The sequence below is a fragment of the Oncorhynchus kisutch genome, linkage group LG23 (genome assembly GCF_002021735.2).
Source record: "Oncorhynchus kisutch isolate 150728-3 linkage group LG23, Okis_V2, whole genome shotgun sequence".
Taxonomy (NCBI): Eukaryota; Metazoa; Chordata; class Actinopteri; order Salmoniformes; family Salmonidae; genus Oncorhynchus; species Oncorhynchus kisutch.
The window spans coordinates 33,474,748-33,494,944 of record NC_034196.2 but is presented as its reverse complement, the minus strand read 5'-3'; the positions used below and the strand labels follow the sequence as shown (position 1 = coordinate 33,494,944).

Genomic DNA, 20,197 nt, shown 5'->3' with positions numbered 1-20,197 from the left:
GTTGGAGGCGTGCATGGCCACGCAGTCATGGGTGAACAGGGAGTACAGGAGAGGGCTGAGAATGCACTCGTGGGGCCCCAGTGTTGAGGATCAGCGGGGTGGAGATGTTGTTACCTACCCTCATCACCTGGGGGCGGTCCGTCAGGAAGTCCAGGACCCAGTTGCACAGGGCGGGGTCGAGACCCAGGGTCTCGAGCTTGATGACGAGTTTGGAGGGTACTATGGTGTTAAATGCTGAGCTGTAGTCGATGAACAGCATTCTCACATAGGCATTCCTCTTGTCCAGATGGGTTAGGGCAGTGTGCAGTGTGATTGCGATTGCGTCGTCTGTGGACCTATTTGGGCGGTAAGCAAATTGGAGTGGGTCTAGGGTGTCAGGTAGGTTGGAGGTGATATGGTCCTTGACTAGTCTCTCAAAGCACTACATGAGGACGGAAGTGGGTACTACGGGGCGGTAGTCGTTTAGCTCAGTTACCTTAGCTTTCTTGGGAACAGGGACAATGGTGGCCCTTTTGATGGATGCGGGAACAGCAAACTAGGATAAGGATTGATTGAATATGTCCGTAAACACACCAGCCAGCTGGTCTGCACATGCTCTGAGGACGCTGGGGATGCCGTCTGGGCCTGCAGCCTTGCGATTGTTAACACATTTAAATGTTTTGCTCACGTCGGCTGCAGTGAAGGAGAGCCTGCAGGTTTTGGTAGCGGGCCGTGTCAGTGGCACTGTAGTGTCCTCAAAGCGAGCAAAGAAGTTGTTTAGCCTGTCTGGGAGCAAGACATCCTGGTCCGCGACGGGGCTGGTTTTCCTTTTATCGTCCGTGATTGACTGTAGACCTCTCGTGTCTGAGCCGTTGAATTGCGACTCTAATTTGTCTCTATACTGACGCTTAGCTTGTTTGATTGCCTTGCGGAGGGAATAGCTACACTGCTTGTATTCGGTCATGTTTCTGGTCACCTTGCCCTGATTAAAAGCAGTGGTTCACGCTTTCAGTTTTGCACGAATGCTGCCATCAATCCACGGTTTCTGGTTTGGGAATGTTTTAATAGACGCTGTGGGTATGACATCACCGATGCACTTGCTAATAAACCTGCTCACAGAATCAGCGTATACATCAATGTTGTTGTTCACCGCAAAGAGGAACATATCCCAGTCCACATGATCGAAGCAATCTTGAATCGTGGAATCCGATTAGTCGGACCAGCATTGAACAGACCTGAGTGCGGGAGCTTCCTGTTTTAGTTTCTGTCTATAGGCAGCGAGCAACAAAATGGAGTCGTGGTCAGCTTTTCTGAAAGGAGGGCTGGGGAGGGCCTTATATGTGTCGCGGAAATAAGAATAACAATGATCTAAGGTTTTGCCAGCCCTGGTTGCACAATCGATATGCTGATATAATTTAGTAGGGAGCCTTGTTTTCAGATTAGCCTTGGCTACAATAAATGCAGCCTCAGGATATGTGGTTTCCAGTTTACATAGAGTCAAATGAAGTTTGTTCAGGGCCATCGATGTGTCTGCTTGGGGGGGATATATGCGGCTGTGATTATAATCTAAGAGAATTCTCTAGGTAGATAAGACATGAAGGTCAGTCAATACTGAAAATATCAAGAACTTTGAAGGTTTCTTCAAGTGCAATCGCAAAAACCATCAAGCACTATGATGAAACTGGCTCTCATGAAGATCGCCACAGGAAAGGAAGACCCAGAGTTACCTCTGCTGCAGAAGATAAGTTAATTCGAGTTACCAGCCTCAGAAATTGCAGCCCAAATAAATGCTTCACAGAGTTCAAGTAACAGACACATTTCAATATCAACTGTTCAGCGGAGACTACGTTAATCAGGCCTTCATGGTCTAAATTGCTGCAAAGAAACCACAACTAAAGGACACCAATAATAAGAAGAGACTTGCCTGGGCCAAGAAACACGAGAAATGAACATTAGACTGGTGAAAATCTGTCCTTTGGTCTAATGAGTTCAAATTTGAGATTTTTGTTTCCAACCACCATGTCTTTCTGAGATGCAGAGTAGATGAACAGATGATCTCTGCATGTGGGATTCCCACCGTGAAGCATGGAGGAGGTGTGATGGTTTGTGGGGGCTTTGCTGGTTACACTGTCTGTGATTTATTTAGAATTCAAGGCACATTTAACCAGCATGGTTACCATAGCATTCTGCGGCGATACGCCATCCTAGCTGGTTTGTGCAGAGTGTGACTATCAACTGTTTTTCAACAGCATAATGACCCAACACACCTCCAAGCTGTGTAATGGCTATTTGACCAAGAAGCAGAGTGATGGAATGCTGCATCAGAAGATGGCCTCCACAATCACCTGACCTCAACCCAATTGAGATGGTTTGTGTTGAGTTGGACTGCAGAGTAAAGGAATAGCAGCCAAAAGTGCTCAGCATATGTGGGAACTCCTTCAAGACTGTTGGAAAGGCATTCCAGGTGAAGCTGGTTGAGAGAATTCGAAGAGTGTGCAAATCTGTCATCAAGGCAAAGGGTGACTACTTTTAAGAATCTCAAATATAAAATATATCTGGATTTGTTTAACACTTATTTGGTTACTACATTATTCAATATGTGTTATTTCATAGTTTTGATGTCTTCACTATTATTTTACAATGTAGAAAATTGTAGGTGATTACTTAAATGAGTAGGTGTGTCCAAACTTTTGACTGGTGCTGGCAAATGTTGACTTCAATGCTTCCCACAGTTGTGTCAAGTTGGCTGGATGTCCTTTAGGTGGTGGATCATTCTTGATACACATGGGAAACTGCTGAGCGCGAAGAACCCATTAGCGTTGTGGTTCTTGACTCAAACCAGTGCGCCTGGCACCTACTAACATACCCTGTTCAAAGGCACTTATATATTTTGTCTTGCCCATTCACCCTCTGAATGGCACACATACAATCCATGTCTCAATTGTCTCAAGGTGTAAAAATCATTCTTCAACCTGTTTCCCCCCTTCGCCTACACTGATTGAAGTGGATTTAACAAGTGACATCAATAAGGGATCATAGTTTTCACCTGGATTCATTTAGTCAGTCTATGTCATGGAAAGAGCAGGTGTTCATAAAGTTTTGTACACTCAGTGTGTGTTTATATATATATGTATATCTATGTATGTATGTATGTGTGTGTGTGTTGCAGAGAGAATGAGAGAGAGAATGAGAGACAGAGAGTGAGGTATGGAGAGAGAATGATATAGATATATAGAGAGAGGGAGGGACGGAGAGAAGGATAGATCGAGAAATAGAGAATGAGTAGTCTGCTCATCAGTAGCTCAAGCTAACAAGAGAAAGCAGATGCATTTGGCTGATTGATCCTTTTCCTCACACTGCCTCTAAATGTGTGTGTGTGTGCGTGATTGTGTGTGTGCGTGTATGTGTGTGTCTATATATGTGTGTGTGTGTGTGTGTGTGTGCTTCTGGTGTCCTCGATCTGCAATCTCACATTAACATATTTGAGATGCCGCTTGATTCTACAAAGTGAGACAGTAATTTATGCTCCTCTTGATAGAGAGATGGAGAGAGCGAGAGAAAGAGAGAAGGGGAGAGAGGGAGAGAGAAAGTGGAGAGAGAGAGAATGAGGGAGAGAGAGAGGGAGAGAGAGAGAGAGCAGAGAGAATGAGGGAGAGAGGGAGAGAGAGGGAGAGAGAGTAGAACCGTTTCTATTGCCAACAGATATGGCACGACAACCTCTGAAGATCTTCATTTAGAGACAAGGGGCTGCATCTCAGTAATGTACAGTCGCTGACCCTACCTTTCCCTCGTCTCCTCCACCATCTGCAAAGGCCTGAATAACTAAAAGAGCTCGTCATCCATATTCTAGTCTCCTCAGCTCAGAGGATGAAGAGAACAGGAAGAGAGGAGACAAGGAAATGAGGACACAGGCACACACAAACACATAGAACACTCATATTTTGATAGACTGTAAATCTGCCCTATAAATATCAAATTATAACTTTCTGCCTCAAACAATATTAAATCACTAAATTAAACAATGAGGGCTTGGCTAGGCTATCCCCTCTCATACTGAGAACACACACACACACACACACACACACACACACACACGAGGCTAGTAAGATGCACCTGATTGTCAGCTGTTTCTAGCCAATAGGAGATGTCTTATGATGAGAGAGGTGTGTATTAATAATAATAATAATAATAATAATAATAATATGGTGCTTATATTTGTCCTATTTCAGGAAGGCCATAAAGATCATCAGGGACAACAACCACCCGAGCCACTGCCTGTTCACCCCGCTATCATCCAGAAGGAGAGGTCAGTAGAAGTGCATCAAAGCTGGGACCGAGAGACTGAAAGACAGCTTCTATCTCAAGGCCATCAGACTGTTAAACAGACTGATTAAACAGACTGATGTTAAACAGACTGTTAAACAGCCATCACTAACATTGATTGGCTGCTGCCAACATACTGACTCAACTCCAGCCACTTTAATAATGGAAAAATGAATGTAATAAATGTATCACTAGCCACTTTAAACAATGACACTTAATATAATGTTTACATACCCTACATTACTCATCTCATATGTATATACTGTACTCTATACCATGTACTGCATCTTGCCTATGCCGTTCTATACCATCACTCATTGAAATATTTGTTTATGTACATATTCTTATTCATTCCTTTACACTTGTGTTTATAAGGTAGTTATTGTGAAATTGTTAGGTTAGATTACTTGTTGGTTATTACTGTATTGTCAGAACTAGAAGCACAAGCATTTCGCTACACTCGCATTAACATCTGCTAACCATGTGTTTGTGACAAATCAAATTTGATTTGATTTGATTTTAATGATGGACTGTTGTTTCTCTTTGCTTATTTGAGCTGTTCTTGCCATAATATGGACTTGGTCTTTTACCAAATAGGACTATCTTCTGTATACCAACTATACCTTGTCACAACACAACTGATTGTCTCAAACACAAGGAAATATATTCACAAGTGTTAATTGAAATGCATTTCAGGTTGAATACCTCATGACGCTGGTTGAGAGAATGCTAAGACTGTGTAAGCTGTCATCAGGGCAAAGGGTGGCAACTTAGGGCAAAGGGTGGCTACTAATATATTATATATTTTGATTTAACACTTATTTGGTTACTACATTATTCAATATGTGTTATTTCATAGTTTTGATATCTTCACTATTATTTTACAATGTAGAAAATAGTAAAGAAAAAAAAAACTTGAGTAGGTGTGTCCAAACTTTTGACTAGTACTGTATATACAGTTGAAGTCGGACATTTACATACACCTTAGCCAACTACATTTAAACTCAGTTTTTCACAATTCCTGACATTTAATCCTAGTAAAAAATCCCTGTTTTAGGTCAGTTAGGATGACCATTTTATTTTTAAAGAATGTGAAATGTCAGAATAATAGTAGAGAGAATTATTTCTTTCATCTTTAATTTCTTTCATCACATTCCCAGTAGGTCAGAAGTTTACATACACTCAATTACTATTTGGTAGCATTGCCTTTCAATTGTTTAACTTGAGTCAAATGTTTCAGGTAGACTTTCACAAGCGTCCCACAATAAGTTGGGTGAATTTTGGCCCATTCCTCCTGACAGAGCTGGTGTAACTGAGTCAGGTTTGTAGGCCTCCTTGCTCGCACACGCTTTTTCAGTTCTGCCCACACATTTTCTATAGGATTGAGGTCAGGGCTTTATGATGGCCACTCCAATACCTTGACTTTGTTGTACTTAAGCCATTTTGCCACAACTGTGGATGTATGCTTGGGGTCATTGTCCATTTGGAAGACCCATTTGCGACCAAGCTTTACCTTCCTGACTGATGTCTTGAGATGTTGCTTCAATAAATCCACATAATTTTCCTTCCTCGTGATGCCATCTATTTTGTGAAGTGCACCAGTCCCTCCTGCAGCATTGCACCCCCACAACATGATGCTGCCATCCCCGTGCTTCCCGGTTGGGATGGTGTTTTTCGGCTTGCAAGCCTCCCACTTTTTCCTCCAAATATAACGATGGTCATTATGGCCAAACAGTTCTATTTTTGTTTCATCAGACCAGAGAACATTTCTCCAAAAAGTATGATCTTTGTCCCCATGTGCAGTTGCAAACCGTAGTCTGGCATTTTTATGGTGGTTTTGGAGCAGTGGCTTCTTCCTTGCTGAGCGGCCTTCAGGTTATGTCGATATAGGACTCGTTTTACTGTGGATATAGATAATTTTGTACCTGTTTCCTATAGCATCTTCACAAGGTCCTTTGCTGTTGTTCTGGGATTGATTTGCACTTTTCGCACCAAAGTGCGTTCATCTCTAGGAGACAGAACTCGTCTCCTTCCTGAGCGGTATTACAGCTGCGTGGTCTCATGGTGTTTATACTTGTTTACTATTGTTTGTACAGATGAACATGTTACCTTCAGGCGTTTGGAAATTGCCCCAAGGATGAACCAGACTTGTGGAGGTCTACATTTTTTTTTCTGAGGTCTTGGCTGATTTCTTTTGATTTTCCCATGATGTCAAGCAAAGAGGCACTGGGTTTGAAGATAGGCCTTGAAATACATCCACAGGTACACCTCCAACTGACTCAAATGATGTCAATTAGCCTATCAGAAGCTTCTAAAGCCATGACATCATTTTCTGGAATTTTCCAAGCAGTTTAAAAGCACAGTCAATTTAGTGTATGTAAACTTCTGACCCACTGGAATTGTGATACAGTGAATTATAAGTGAAATAATCTGTCTGTAAATAATTGTTGGAAAAATTTGTTGTTAACAAGAAATTTGTGGAGTGGTTGAAACACAGTTTTAATGACTCCAACCTAAGTGTATGTAAACTTCTGACTTCAACTGTTTACATTTATATATATCTTACACTACACACGCACTGCATAGGGATGAGAAAGCTAACTTTATATCGTATAGTTTCACCAGATACCACACAGCTTACCCACCATGCAGCTATTTGACAGTTGGCACATATTGTTTGTGTGTGGGTGGGTGAATGTGTCTCACCTCTGGCTGAGAGCTTTTTGGTATTGATGATTTTGGCAGCATATTCCTGGCCGGTACAAAGTTTGACACAGCGGCGCACCACTGAAAACGCTCCCCTGGGAAACAAAGGCAGATAAAACAGGTGTTAGACATCACCTGGCCCTGGCAGCATCTCAATATTCTAGTAATTTCCTCTACTGTCTCCTTGTCTCCTTTCCTTCATTCCCACTGATCTTTAAGAACTGGACAGGTTGAAAGCATATCCTTATCCACTTCCCCTCTGCCTTTCATGAGTAAAGACATTTCTCCTGAAAGGAGTCATTGAGTGTGAGACGTGACAAACAGCACAGCAGCACATCATGCAAATGAGAAGACTCAAGAGAAAACAACAGAAACGGTCTTTCAAGGATTTCTCTGTGTGTGCGTGCAACCGTTTGTGTGTGTCTGCATCTGTGTGAGAGGGAGAGAGTGAGACAGAGCGTGCATGCACCGTAGCAGTGCTGGTATTTTGGGGGGAGCTTGCATAACTAACTCAGCAGGGAAAACAGCAGTAACCGTCTGTGTCGTTTTTCTCTGAGCTATATATAGAACACCATAGTACTGTTACACAATAAGACACACACACTCTAACCTGACTGTCACACACTCTCATGCACTAGACCCCCACACTCCCACACCCCCACACTCTCATTACACTAGACCCCCACGTCTCACACACACACACTTATAATGCCATGACAGGTGAGTCTGTAAGAGTATATATATATATATATATATATATATATATATATATATATACACACAGAGACAACAGGCTTATGACAGCAGAGAAAGACTTGTGAGACACACACAGACACACACACAGACACACACACCAAAAGGGGACAAACTGCCATCCTTACAGGAACTGTAATGAAGGTCCTGTTATCTCTTGGGGCAGCTGCTGCCACCACAGCATGGCGATTGTTTCTGGCTAATCACACAGGCCAGAACACACACACATGGTGATTGTCTCTGGCTAATCACACAGGCCAGAACACACACACATGGTGATTGTCTCTGGCTAATCACACAGGCCAGAACACACACACACATGGTGATTGTCTCTGGCTAATCACACAGGCCAGAACACACACAGCATGGCGATTGTCTCTGGCTAATCACACAGGCCAGAACACACACGCACGCCAGTGAACCTGCAGTCACATATACAAATGAACTACACGCTGTGCCATAAAGGTCCAGACCTCTTAGTAGAACTCCTAGTATTAGGGACTACACTTTATGGTAATATGTGCAGCAAATATTTGGATTCAATAATAGTACCATCTCTACAGTTCTGTTTGCATAAGGATGTATTATGATCTATAAAATATGGTTCTCCTCCTGACAGAGAATGAGGAGAATACTCCCCCCTACCCAGTCCCACCCAGCACAGCCTGCCACACCTATCCTGCTATGTGGTACAATTTATCTCTCTCTCACCCGCTCTCTCTCTCTCTCACCCTCTCTCTCTCTCTCTCACCCTCTCTCTCTCTCTCTCTGTCTCTCTCTCCCCCTCTCTCTCTCTCTCTCTCTGTCTCTCTCTCCCCCCCCTCTCTCTCTCACACACCCTCTCTCTCTCTCACACCCTCTCTCATACACAGTCACACACACACAGTCACACATCTATCTTTCCATCCTCTCTCAAGACCCCAATTACAAAACATCCCATGCTGCTCTGATCTCTGACAGCTCAAATTGGCACACTTCCTCTCTCTTCAGACTGTTACATCATGTCCCCAGTCCCCACTGATGCTGTTATTGCAGACCATGCAGCAAGCAGATCAAATGTAGGCTAGCCTATCTTTAATATTTCAGTTTATATATTGTATTGTCATGTCGAGGCTGCACTTCAAAACAGAGTGAAAACGTGCGTTTTGTTTAGCTGTGTTGCTGCGAACGTAACAGATCAGCAGAGATTAGCTCTGACCCCCATTCCGCTGCGCTGCCGCTCCAACAACCCATATACATCTGCAGACATGCAACTATGCAAAGCAACCATAGATTAACAGGATGACGATACAATGATGGTGCCATCATAAAGCAATAATGCAGCAACGCCTTACTTTCCGAGTTCTTCATATAGTTGGAAATCGTCCGTAAAACGTGTACAGGTAGTCACTGCCATCTTCCGTTTATTCGCGGGGGTTGTGCGCCCAAAATAAATCCGTCTTCAAGTGAATTTATATTGGATGTATCCGTATAGTAGCCTAGTTATTCTATGTAAAAAAAAATGCCGCGGTGTAATGCGTTTTCTGTCCAGAGAGCACTAGGAACCAGGCCTCAAGATATGTAGGCTATTCGAGTGGAGGAGAGGCAGTGGTGCTTCTCTCTCTCTCTCTCTCTCCAAAAGTGTGTCGTTCAATCGCCGTTCACTCAGTTTCTGCACCAGCGAGCGCGCTGTAAATTCAACACATCATTTTCCCACCACCAGGGGGAATTGCAACGGCTCGACAACACCTGGCACATCAGAATCAGATATGTTCTTTACAGGCTTTGGCATCATCACCAATCATGTGTAGCAGCTGGAACACCTATAGCCTAAAGGCAATACAATTGATTAAGGTATTTGTTTAGGTCTACCCAAATAAAATGGACTATGTTTTAGTGTGTTGAAACTGTTAGACAGGTAAATAATCCTTAAACTGTTATACTTTGATTATCGTGTTTTTTAATGACCCGACACACCAATTCAAATCAAAGTTTGGTCCATGGTAGGTAACATCAGTGCTTGAGGTGGTCCGGTGCTCAACGCAGTACCGCAAAATGTATCCTGCGATAACTGGCCACTCTTGTAAAATAGAATTGACTCTAACGCATGACGAATAAAAACTCCTAAATATACCATTTCAGTCCACTTGAAGAACTGGGCAACTTAAAGCACCAGTGTAACTGACCTGGATGTAACTGACCTGGCATGGAGGAGATCTATGGAGTCATAGGCTGCTACTGTCTATTGTCTCTATTCTTGGATTGTTCTTCTGCACTGATATCACGAATAACTCTATTCTTAGGAGCAAAGCTTCTACACTTCAGACCTGAGAAAGACAATCATTTTGATCTTCAAATAATTGTATGTGACTGTATTAATCTTTAAAGAATGATTTGTGACTGTATTCATCTTTAAATAATTGTCTGTGACTGTATTTATCTTTAAAGAATGATCTGTGACTGTATTCATCTTTAAAGAATTGTCTGTGACTGTATTCATCTTTAAAGAATTGTCTGTGACTGTATGGATCTATAAAGAATTGTCTGTGACTGTATTCATCTTTAAAGAATTGTCTGTGACTGTATTCATCTTTAAATAATTTTCTGTGACTATTCATCTTTAAAGAATTGTCTGTGACTGTATGAATCTTTAAAGAATTGTCTGTTACTGTATGGATCTATAAAGAATTGTCTGTGACTGAATGGATCTATAAAGAATTGTCTGTGACTGTATGGATCTATAAAGAATTGTCTGTGACTGTATGGATCTATAAAGCATTGTCTGTGACTTTATGGATCTATAAAGAACTCTCTGTGGCTGTATTGATATTTGAAGAAATATCTGTGACTCAGTGGAGGCTGCTTGGGGGAAGACAGCTCATAATAATGTCTGAAACTAAGTGAATGGAATGGTATTAAACCATGTGTTTGATGTATCATTGTACCATTCCACTAATTCCATTCCAGCCATTACCAGGAGCACATTCTCCACAATTAAGGTGCTGCCAACCTCCTGTGTTGTGACTGTATTAATCTTAAAAAGAACTGTCTGTGACTGTGTTAATCTTTAAAGAACTGTCTGTGACTGTGTTCATCTTTAAATAATTGTCTGTGACTGTATTAATCTTTAAAGAACTATCTGTGACTATTAATCTCTAAAGAACTGTCTGTGATTGTATTAATCTTTAAAGAACTGTCTGTGACTGTGTTCATCTCTAAATAACTGTCTGTGACTGTGTTAATCTTTAAAGAACTGTCTGTGACTGTGTTCATCTCTAAATAATTGTCTGTGACTGTATTAATCTTTAAAGAACTGTCTGTGACTATTAATCTCTAAAGAACTGTCTGTGACTATTAATCTCTAAAGAACTGTCTGTGATTGTATTAATCTTTAAAGAACGGGCTGTCGGTGTCTATGCTGTCTGTCTGAGCATCTGACCAGCTGTAGATATATTAGTTCTGATATCCATCTTTTATCTTATTCATCTGATACTGCCATTCTCAGACCAAGAAGGAATATTATACTGCACTGAGGAGAATCAGAGGTCTTTTTATAGCGCCCTCCTTTGACACTACTGTTAAATGTCAGGTCTGTCACCAGGCACCTCTGTAGATCTACAGGTACCCAGAGACATATAGAGATCTCTACTTAGCAGTAACCCATTTTGCATGGACATTGCCATTGAGGGCTTTCACCATTTTAAAGTAGACTTCTTCAAATGGTTTTGTCCAGTTTATAAATGTATTTCAGCTATATCACCGCCATCTAATGGCCACAATAAATAAATGACCAGATTTGGTTCAAGACTCCAGCACTGCAAGTGGTGGTAAATCAACAATATTATCTTTACACTTTTCTCCAAAAATCAAAAGAAAATAGACTACTTGAAAGTGGATATTGCCTCAATGTCGGTGCTTTGGTGTGTTTAGACCCCAGGAATAGAAGCTGCTGCCTTTGCAGGATGGAACAGGGATTCCTAATAAATACAACAAAAATGGCACTTCCCATTCTGCCGCAGACGCCATAATGGCAGATACAATGTTGAGAACTCTTTGCATCTCTATGGCAAGGACGCATAGGTTTTAATGCCGCTCCACAGCACACACACACACACATCAGTGCAGGTTTTATTTAACTTCATTTATTTCAGGCACACAGTACTGACACACTTCAGTAAAATGGCAGGGAGGTATTTAGCCAACCAATATCAGTCAACTACATGTAAAACACCACAGACATCTGGACCTGGAAGTTGCCCCTCCACTTCAATGGTGAAGGTTAGGATATGGAGAGGGTCATCTGATCCTAGACCTGTGTCTGTACAGCCATCTCCTAGGTCCAGGTGTGTTCAGTGGGAAAACAGACATTTAAACAGGTATGTTCAGGGTCATGTTCATTAGGGCCCAAAATGGTAAGGGTTTTTAAAACGTTTTGCAATGGAAAGCGTAAATGAGCATTCAGGGAGTGCAGGATGTACCTCACAGTTTGTATTTTTTCTTCTGTTTGGTCCCTAATGAACACAACCTGGGTATGTCACATCAGTCAGAACACAGTCACAAAGCTCATCTCCCTCCTCAAAGATCACTCAGAAAAAGAAAGAAAAATCTTAAAATACCAGGCAGTTTCTACTGATAAATCTGCTAACCCTCCTCAGTCTCTCAACCCCAATCCCCAACATTGTGTGTTCACATCTGTACGGCGCTGGAGGGGATGTCAAACATGGAGGGATCAAACTGTTGTCCTTTAAAGGGAGAGCCCTCAGCATCCCACCCCTTCTTCAGCATGTCATGTACCTTCTACATGAGGAGAGAGAGAGAGAACTTGTGAGAATGGAATGCCCACATACATACAGTGCATTCGTAAAGTATTCAGACCCCTTGACTTGTTCCACATTTTGCTATGTTACAACCTTATTCTAAAATGGATTAAATCATTATCTCCCCTCATCAATCTACATGAAAAACTTAAAAATTACATTCACATAAGTATTGAGACCCTTTACTCACTACTTTATTGAAGCACTTTTGGCAGCGATTACCCTTTTTGGGTATGATGCTACAAGCTTGGCACACCTGTATATGGGGAGTTTCTCCCATTTTTCTCTGCAGATCCTCTCAAGCTCTGTCAGGTTGGATGGGGAGCATTGCTGAACAGCTGTTTTCAGTTCTCTCCAGAGATGTTCGATCGGGTTCAAGGACGAGCTCTGGCTGGGCCACTCAAGGACATTCAGAGACTTGTCCCAAAGCCACTCCTGCGTTGTCTTGGCTGTGTGCTTAGGGTCATTGTCCTGTTGGAAGGTGAACCTTCACCCCACTCTGAGGTCCTGAGAGCTCTGGAGCAGGTTTTCATCAAGGATCTCTCTGTACTTTGCTCCATTCATCTTTGCCTTGATCCTAACTACTCTCCCAGTTGCTGCAGCTGAGAAACATCCCCGCAGCATGATGCTGCCACCATCATTCTTCACCGTAGGGATGGTGCCAGGTTTCCTCCAGACGTGACACTTGACATTCCAGCTAAATAATTAAATCTTGTTTCTCATGGTCTGAGAGTCCTTCGGGTGCCTTTTGGCAAACTCCAAGCGGGCTGTCATATGCCTTTCACTGAGGAGTGGCTTCTGTCTGGCCATTACCATAAAGCTCTGATTGGTGGAGTGCTGTATAGATCATTGTCCTTCTCGAAGGCTTCTCGATCGCCACAGAGGAACTCTGGAGCTCTGTCAGAGTGACCATCAGGTTCTTGGTCATCTCCCTGACCAGGGCTCTTTTCAACCATTTGCTCAGTTTGGCCAGGTGGCCAGCTCTAGGAAGAGTCTTGGTGCTTCCAAACATCTTCCATTTAAGAATTATGGAGGCCACTGTGTTCTTAGGGACCTTCAATGCTGCAGAAATACTGTGTGTAGATTGATGAAGGGAAAAAACTATTTAATCCATTTTAGAACAAGGCTGTAACGTAACAAAATGTGGAAAAGGTCAAAGGGTCGGAATACTTTCAGAATGCACTGTACATACAATACAAATACAGAACTGCACAATTGGACTCAACATAGTTCAGCCACGAATTCCTCCACATGTCCCTAAAGTTGAAGTCGGAAGTTTACATACATTTGAACTCAGTTTGCACAATTCCTGACATTTAATCCTAGTAAATTTTAGGTCAGTTAGGATCACCACTATATTTTAAGAATGTTAAATTTCAGAATAATAGTAGAGGGAATGATTTATTTCAGCTTTCATTTCTTTCATCACATTCCCAGTGGGTCAGAAGTTCACACACTCAATTAGTATTCGGTAGCATTGCCTTTAAATTGTTTAACCTGGGCTTCCCACAATAAGTTGGGTGAATTTTGGCCCATTCCTCATGACAGAGCTGGTGTAACTGAGTCAAGTTTGTAGGCCTCCTTGCTCACACACACATTTTCAGTTCTGCCCACAAATTTTCTATAGGATTGAAATCACGGCTTTGTGATGGCCACTCCAATACCTTGACTTTGTTGTCCTTAAGCCATTTTGGATGTATGCTTTGGGTCATTGTCCATTTGGAAAACCCATTTGCGACCAAGCTTTAACTTCCTGACTGATGTCTTGAGATGTTGCTTCAATAAGTCCACATAATTTTCCTTCCTCGTGATGCCATCTATTTTGTGAAGTGCACCAGTCCCTCCTGCAGCATTGCACCCCCACAACATGATGCTGCCACCCCCGTGCTTCACGGTTGGGGAGGTGTTCTTCGCTTGCAAGCCTCCCCCTTTTTCCTCCAAACATAACGATGGTGATTATGGCCAAACAGTTCCATTTTTGTTTCACCAGACCAGAGGACATTTCTCCAAAAAGTATGATCTTTGTCCCCATGTGCAGTTGCAAACTGTAGTCTGGCATTTTTATGGTGGTTTTAGAGCAGTGGCTTCTTCCTTGCTGAGCGGCCTTCAGGTTATGTCGATATAGGACTCGTTTTACTGTGGATATAGATACGTTTGTACCGGTTTCCTCCAGCATCTTCACAAGGTCCTTTGCTGTTGTTCTGGGATTGATTTGCACTTTTCACACAAAAGTGCGTTTATCTCTAGGAGACAGAACGTTTGTTTGTACAGGTGAACGTGGTACCTTCAGGCGTTTCGAAATTGCTCCCAAGGACGAACCAGACTTGTGGAGGTCTACCATTTTTTTTCCTGAGGTCTTGGCTGATTTCTTTAGATTTTCCCATGATGTCAAGCAAAGAGGCACTGGGTTTGAAGGTAGGCCTTGAAATACATCCACAGGTACACCTCCAACTGACTCAAATGATGTCAATTAGCCTATCAGAAGCTTCTAAAGCCATGACATCATTTTCTGGAATTTTCCAAGCTGTTTAAAAGCAGTCAATTTAGTGTATGTAAACTTCTGACCCACTGTAATTGTGATACAGTGAATTATAAGTGAAATAATCTGTCTATAAACAATTGTTCGAAAAAATACTTGTGTCATGCACCAAGTAGATGTCCTAACCGACTTGCCAAAACTAGTTTGTTAACAAGAAATGTGTGGAGTGTTTGAAAAACAAGTTTTAATGACTCCAACCTAAGTGCATGTAAACTTCCGACTTCAACTGTATACCCTTCTCAACATCATGAGGCTTAGGTTAGTTTGATGGTAGTGTATGCGTGTTTACGTGTGTGTGTGTGTGCTCTCACCATCTCGTGGCTCTGGGGCTTGCCCTGTAGTTTCTGGTGGTAGTCGAAGGTGAGTCTGTCCAGCACGGCATGCTCCTCCTCATCCACCGTGGCCATGGAGCGCTCTCTGTTGATCTGGTTCACATCAATCTCCTTCTCCCCTTTCAACACAGCACTCCACCAGACCTCCCCACTCTTACTGAGAGACAACTACAGGGAGAGGGAGGAAGGCTGTGTCAGTGAGTGAGTGTGTCTAGATAAATGTGTAGGTGTGTGTGTGTGTCACTCACCACCACACAACATCCAGGCTCCAGGCTCCATAGTGAGTTCTCAGTGTTGATCTTATGGGTGAGCTCTCCTTCCATCAGGACCGTCTCTCCTGCCTCCTCCTTCAAACACACACGCACACTGCCCGGCTGCATGTTCACACACACCTGGCACGGACACACACAAAGAGAAGTTAAAGCATGAGTACTTCACAAACATTACATGGTACAACCCCAGGAGAAATGTTAAACTCGAGAATAAACTGGCCACAGAAAACTCATCACATCATAATAATTCAAACAGGCATTTATAAACATTAAGGATTTGCTTTTAAAAGGTTGAAATATGTAGAAAGAGGAGCACTGTGGTGGCCGTGTTCACCTGTCTGCCCTTGACGACGGTCTTGGGAACGTGGACCCGGACCTCAACGTCGGTGTAGTCCTGAGACCAGCTGTAGGTGTCCCTCACCGCCCCATTGTAACTATCTGGACTGGCCTGTTGCACCACCTGACCACTGACACACACACACACACACAGTGGAAGAAGCACTCGATACAAGGGTTGGTATTAGGGTGGGTTTTAGAGTTTCCACTAAGGAGATTCTACCAAATTCAAAACTGCCAACATGCATTTGTAAAGCATTTCAGCAAATATGTAAATGTTTTAACAGTTGTGGACCTGTTTTGTGTAACTTTGTGGACCCTTTTCTAAAGCATTGAAAAAGCTCAAAGAAAGAACCAGTCATACTGGCATGGCCAAGAGAGGCAGTACAATACTAACTCTGTAGATGCTGAACAGGCTGCTGCATGGTCTCCATGTGATGACTGCTGGGCCACACTGCTGCAATGTGGCTGTGGAATAGAGTCTGGAGCTTGGCTGGAAGAGGCTTGGCTGGAGGCGGTAGTGCACGAGGCTGCACTGGGCTCTCCAGAAGCTGAGTCAGAGCTCTCTCTCTGGGCATCAGGCTCTGTCTTCTCCCCCCTCGGCTCCTCTGGCTGCTCTGTGGCCTGCAACTCCAGCTCCTGCACCGCGGGGGGCACCATCCTGGCCTCCTGTCTCTGCTGCAGCTCCCTCTGTTGCCTCTCTCTGTCCTGCTCAGCCACATGCTCAAACAGACGGAAGGACTGTGGAGAATAACAGAGACATGACGAGCTAAGTCCATAATCAACCCCCTAATCACTTTTTGTGCACCTCAAAGGTAGTCTGCAAGATGGCATCATCATAGAAAAGGGGACGACATCCCAACTTATAACCAAATCAGCCTAACATCAGACTAACATCTCTTCCCATACGAGTTTAGATGCAAGGAGAGATGCCAACAATGGTAGTCTTGACTGATTACGTCACTGTTAACCTATCATAGCAGGCGTAAAAGAAAATGCATGAGCAGAGTTCCCACATCTGCTGAATCCCTGAAAAATGTATACATCCGACTGTTGGCAACTACGTTAAGGGTGGGTCATATGCCACATTCAAAACAACTGTAGCAATCATAGCCAAATACCATTCGGTCACGCAGGGCGCCTGACCTCCAGGGCCCACACCCCTAACTAATTTCCCGCAATTCTACACATTTTACCATGCCATGATAATGATACCTGAGTAAGAATGACTAACAAAATCAATGGGTCCCCCTGGAGGTCAGGACCCTGGGCACATGCCCTGCGTGATAGGTCGGTATTTGGCAATGATTACTAGAAGTGTAGATAGCTGGCTAGACTAATTTACCAATCTAAAAATGTTTAGCTGACATGGCTAATTGAGTGACTAAGTGACCCACATAACATGAGAAAAATTGTTGATGCACAACCAAATTTCAAACTTGCACCTTATGTATTCTACTATTCTAACTCTCAACAGTAAGTTGAGATCAAGACTGAGTTCAATAAGCGCGGTTGCTTATGCCTGGAGCAGGCCCTTGTTCAAGACCACTTGACTCGGAATTCCTAGTCGGAAACTCGGGCATCTTTCTAAAGCTCTGACCTGAAGATCACGTCATGATTATTACCTCGTTTTTTCCGAGTTCCCTGATGTCTTGAAAGCACCATCTGTTGATGTTGTTGGTAAATCGACCCGTTGTTTATGCTGTCATACTACTGAGTGTACATTTAAAAATTACATCTATATTGAGCAGAGGTCTATGGATAGGATGGACACATTACATTTTTGGCAATGCTTTTTTTACTGATAAAAACTAGATCATTGTATCCGCAGTGGAGCCCAGTTTCATAATATTACCATATTTTTTTATTTCACCTTTATTTAACCAGGTAGGCTAGTTGAGAACAAGTTCTCATTTACAACTGCGACCTGGCCAAGATAAAGCATAGCAGTGTGAACAGACAACAACACAGAGTTACACATGGAGTAAACAATTAACAAGTCAATAACACAGTAGGAAAAAAAGAAAAAAAAGGGTCTATATACATTGTGTGAAAAAGGCATGAGGAGGTAGGCGAATAATTACAATTTTGCAGATTAACACTGGAGTGATAAATGATCAGATGGTCATGTACAGGTAGAGATACTGGTGTGCAAAAGAGCAGAAAAGTAAATAAATATAAACAGTATGGGGATGAGGTAGGTAAATTGGGTGGGCTATTTACCGATGGACTATGTACAGCTGCAGCGATCGGTTAGCTGCTCAGATAGCAGATGTTTGAAGTTGGTGAGGGAGATAAGTCTCCAACTTCAGCGATTTTTGCAATTAGTTCCAGTCACAGGCAGCAGAAAACTAGAACGAAAGGCAGCCAAATGAGGTGTTGGCTTTAGGGATGATCAGTGAGATACACCTGCTGGAGCGCATGCTACGGGTGGGTGTTGCCATCGTGACCAGTGAACAGAGATAAGGCGGAGCTTTACTTAGCATGGACTTGTAGATGACCTGGAGCCAGTGGGTCTGGCGACGAATATGTAGCGAGGGCCAGCCGACTAGAGCGTACAGGTCGCAGTGGTGGGTGGTATAAGGTGCATTAGTAACAAAACGGATGGCAGTGTGATAGACTGCATCCGGTTTGCTGAGTAGAGTATTGGAAGCTATTTTGTAGATGACATCGCCAAAGTCGAGGATCGGTAGGATAGTCAGTTTTACTAGGGTAAGTTTGGCGGCGTGAGTGAAGGAGGCTTTGCTGCGGAATAGAAAGCCGACTCTAGATTTGATTTTAGATTGGAGATGTTTGATACGAGTCTGGAAGGAGAGGTTACAGTCTAGCCAGACACCTAGGTACTTATAGATGTCCACATATTCTAGGTCGGAACCATCCAGGGTGGTGATGCTAGTCGGGCGTGCGGGTGCAGGCAGCGAACGGTTGAAAAGCATGCATTTGGTTTTACTAGCGTTTAAGAGCAGTTGGAGGCCACGGAAGGAATGTTGTATGGCATTGAAGCTCGTTTGGAGGTTAGATAGCACAGTGTCCAAGGAAGGGCCAGAAGTACACAGAATGGTGTCGTCTGCGTAGAGGTGGATCAGGGAATCGCCCGCAGCAAGAGCAACATCATTGATATATACAGAGAAAAGAGTCGGCCCGAGAATTTAACCTTGTGGCACCCCCATAGAGACTGCCAGAGGACCGGACAACATGCCCTCCGATTTGACACACTGAACTCTGTCTGCAAAGTAGTTGGTGAACCAGGCAAGGCAGTCATTAGAAAAACCGAGGCTACTGAGTCTGCCGATAAAAATATGGTGATTGACAGAGTCGAAAGCCTTGGCCAGGTCGATGAAGACGGCTGCACAGTACTGTCTTTTATCGATGGCGGTTATGATATCGTTTAGTACCTTGAGCGCGGCTGAGGTGCACCCGTGACCGGCTCGGAAACCAGATTGCACAGCTGGTTGCTGTAGTTTTGAAGTAATCACAAAAAAAACAGGCCTTGTTTTAGGGCATTTTCACCCTGCCAGCTCCAATTAGTTCTATTGAGCACCATGGTACCAACTACCTTCCGTACATTCTAGGGGGCAAAATGGCTAGCCTAATCGGCTAACACAGCTACAGCTAGCTACAGTAGTAAGTAAGCTACATGTGCTACCTTTAGGACCATTTTCTCGGCCACCCCTGGAGGGAAGCCCATACGGTCGTTGGGTGTTGACAGCAGACGGTAAAAGTCTGTCTTGCGGTACAGGAAGCCGAAGTAGACCTGAAGGAAATTCTGGATGTTTCCAACATGCTGCAAGATTCCAAGCAAAGCGTTGTCATACAACTCTGTCATTTCCATGGGCGACGCCATTGTAGATTTGAAACTTTCTGCGTAATTTGTCAAACTGTTGAAACTTGACGCAAAATACTATTGTATTTCAATAAATGTATCTTTATCGCAAAAATTTTTAATTGTCCGTTGAGTTTGAGATTGTGCTCCCAAGCTAGCTGGATAGCTATTTTGATTTTTAGGTACGAACTGAAAATTGTCCCCAAGGTAACACCACCACCCGCAAAATAAGGTTCCTATGTGAAAACACTGTTTTCTAATACAATACATTGTGTTGAATATAATGCATCCATATCAATATATATAATCAATAACAAAATGTAATTGGTGTTTATATA

At 43.0% G+C, this 20,197-nt stretch overlaps 2 protein-coding genes across 15 annotated transcripts in view; both read right to left on the bottom strand.

Annotated features, from left to right (window-relative positions):
- The window catches only part of camk2b2 (calcium/calmodulin-dependent protein kinase (CaM kinase) II beta 2), a 62,563-nt gene extending 53,077 nt beyond the window's left edge, over positions 1-9,486 (bottom strand). For 10 of the 14 annotated variants that reach the window (XM_031803233.1, XM_031803236.1, XM_031803232.1 and 7 more), the window contains exons 1-2: positions 9,096-9,480; positions 7,009-7,103 (exon numbers count right to left, since the gene is read on the bottom strand). In XM_031803233.1, the coding sequence (XP_031659093.1) occupies positions 7,009-7,103; positions 9,096-9,157 (157 nt within the window). In that variant the 5' untranslated portion in view covers positions 9,158-9,480. Of the gene's footprint in view, positions 1-7,008; positions 7,104-9,095 lie in introns of all 14 variants that reach the window. The other 4 variants (XM_031803230.1, XM_031803229.1, XM_020457693.2 and 1 more) reach the window with 2 other exon arrangements.
- A 2,380-nt stretch (positions 9,487-11,866) lies between these two features.
- On the bottom strand, positions 11,867-20,094 carry nudcd3 (NudC domain containing 3). The gene is made up of 6 exons (XM_020457668.2): positions 19,683-20,094; positions 16,434-16,777; positions 16,035-16,167; positions 15,677-15,820; positions 15,408-15,596; positions 11,867-12,537 (listed from the first exon to the last, which is right to left on the bottom strand). The coding sequence occupies exons 1-6, from the start codon at positions 19,878-19,880 to the stop codon at positions 12,427-12,429; spliced, it is 1,119 nt and encodes a 372-aa protein (XP_020313257.1). The 5' UTR covers positions 19,881-20,094; the 3' UTR covers positions 11,867-12,426.
- Between the last annotated feature and the right edge of the window lie 103 nt (positions 20,095-20,197).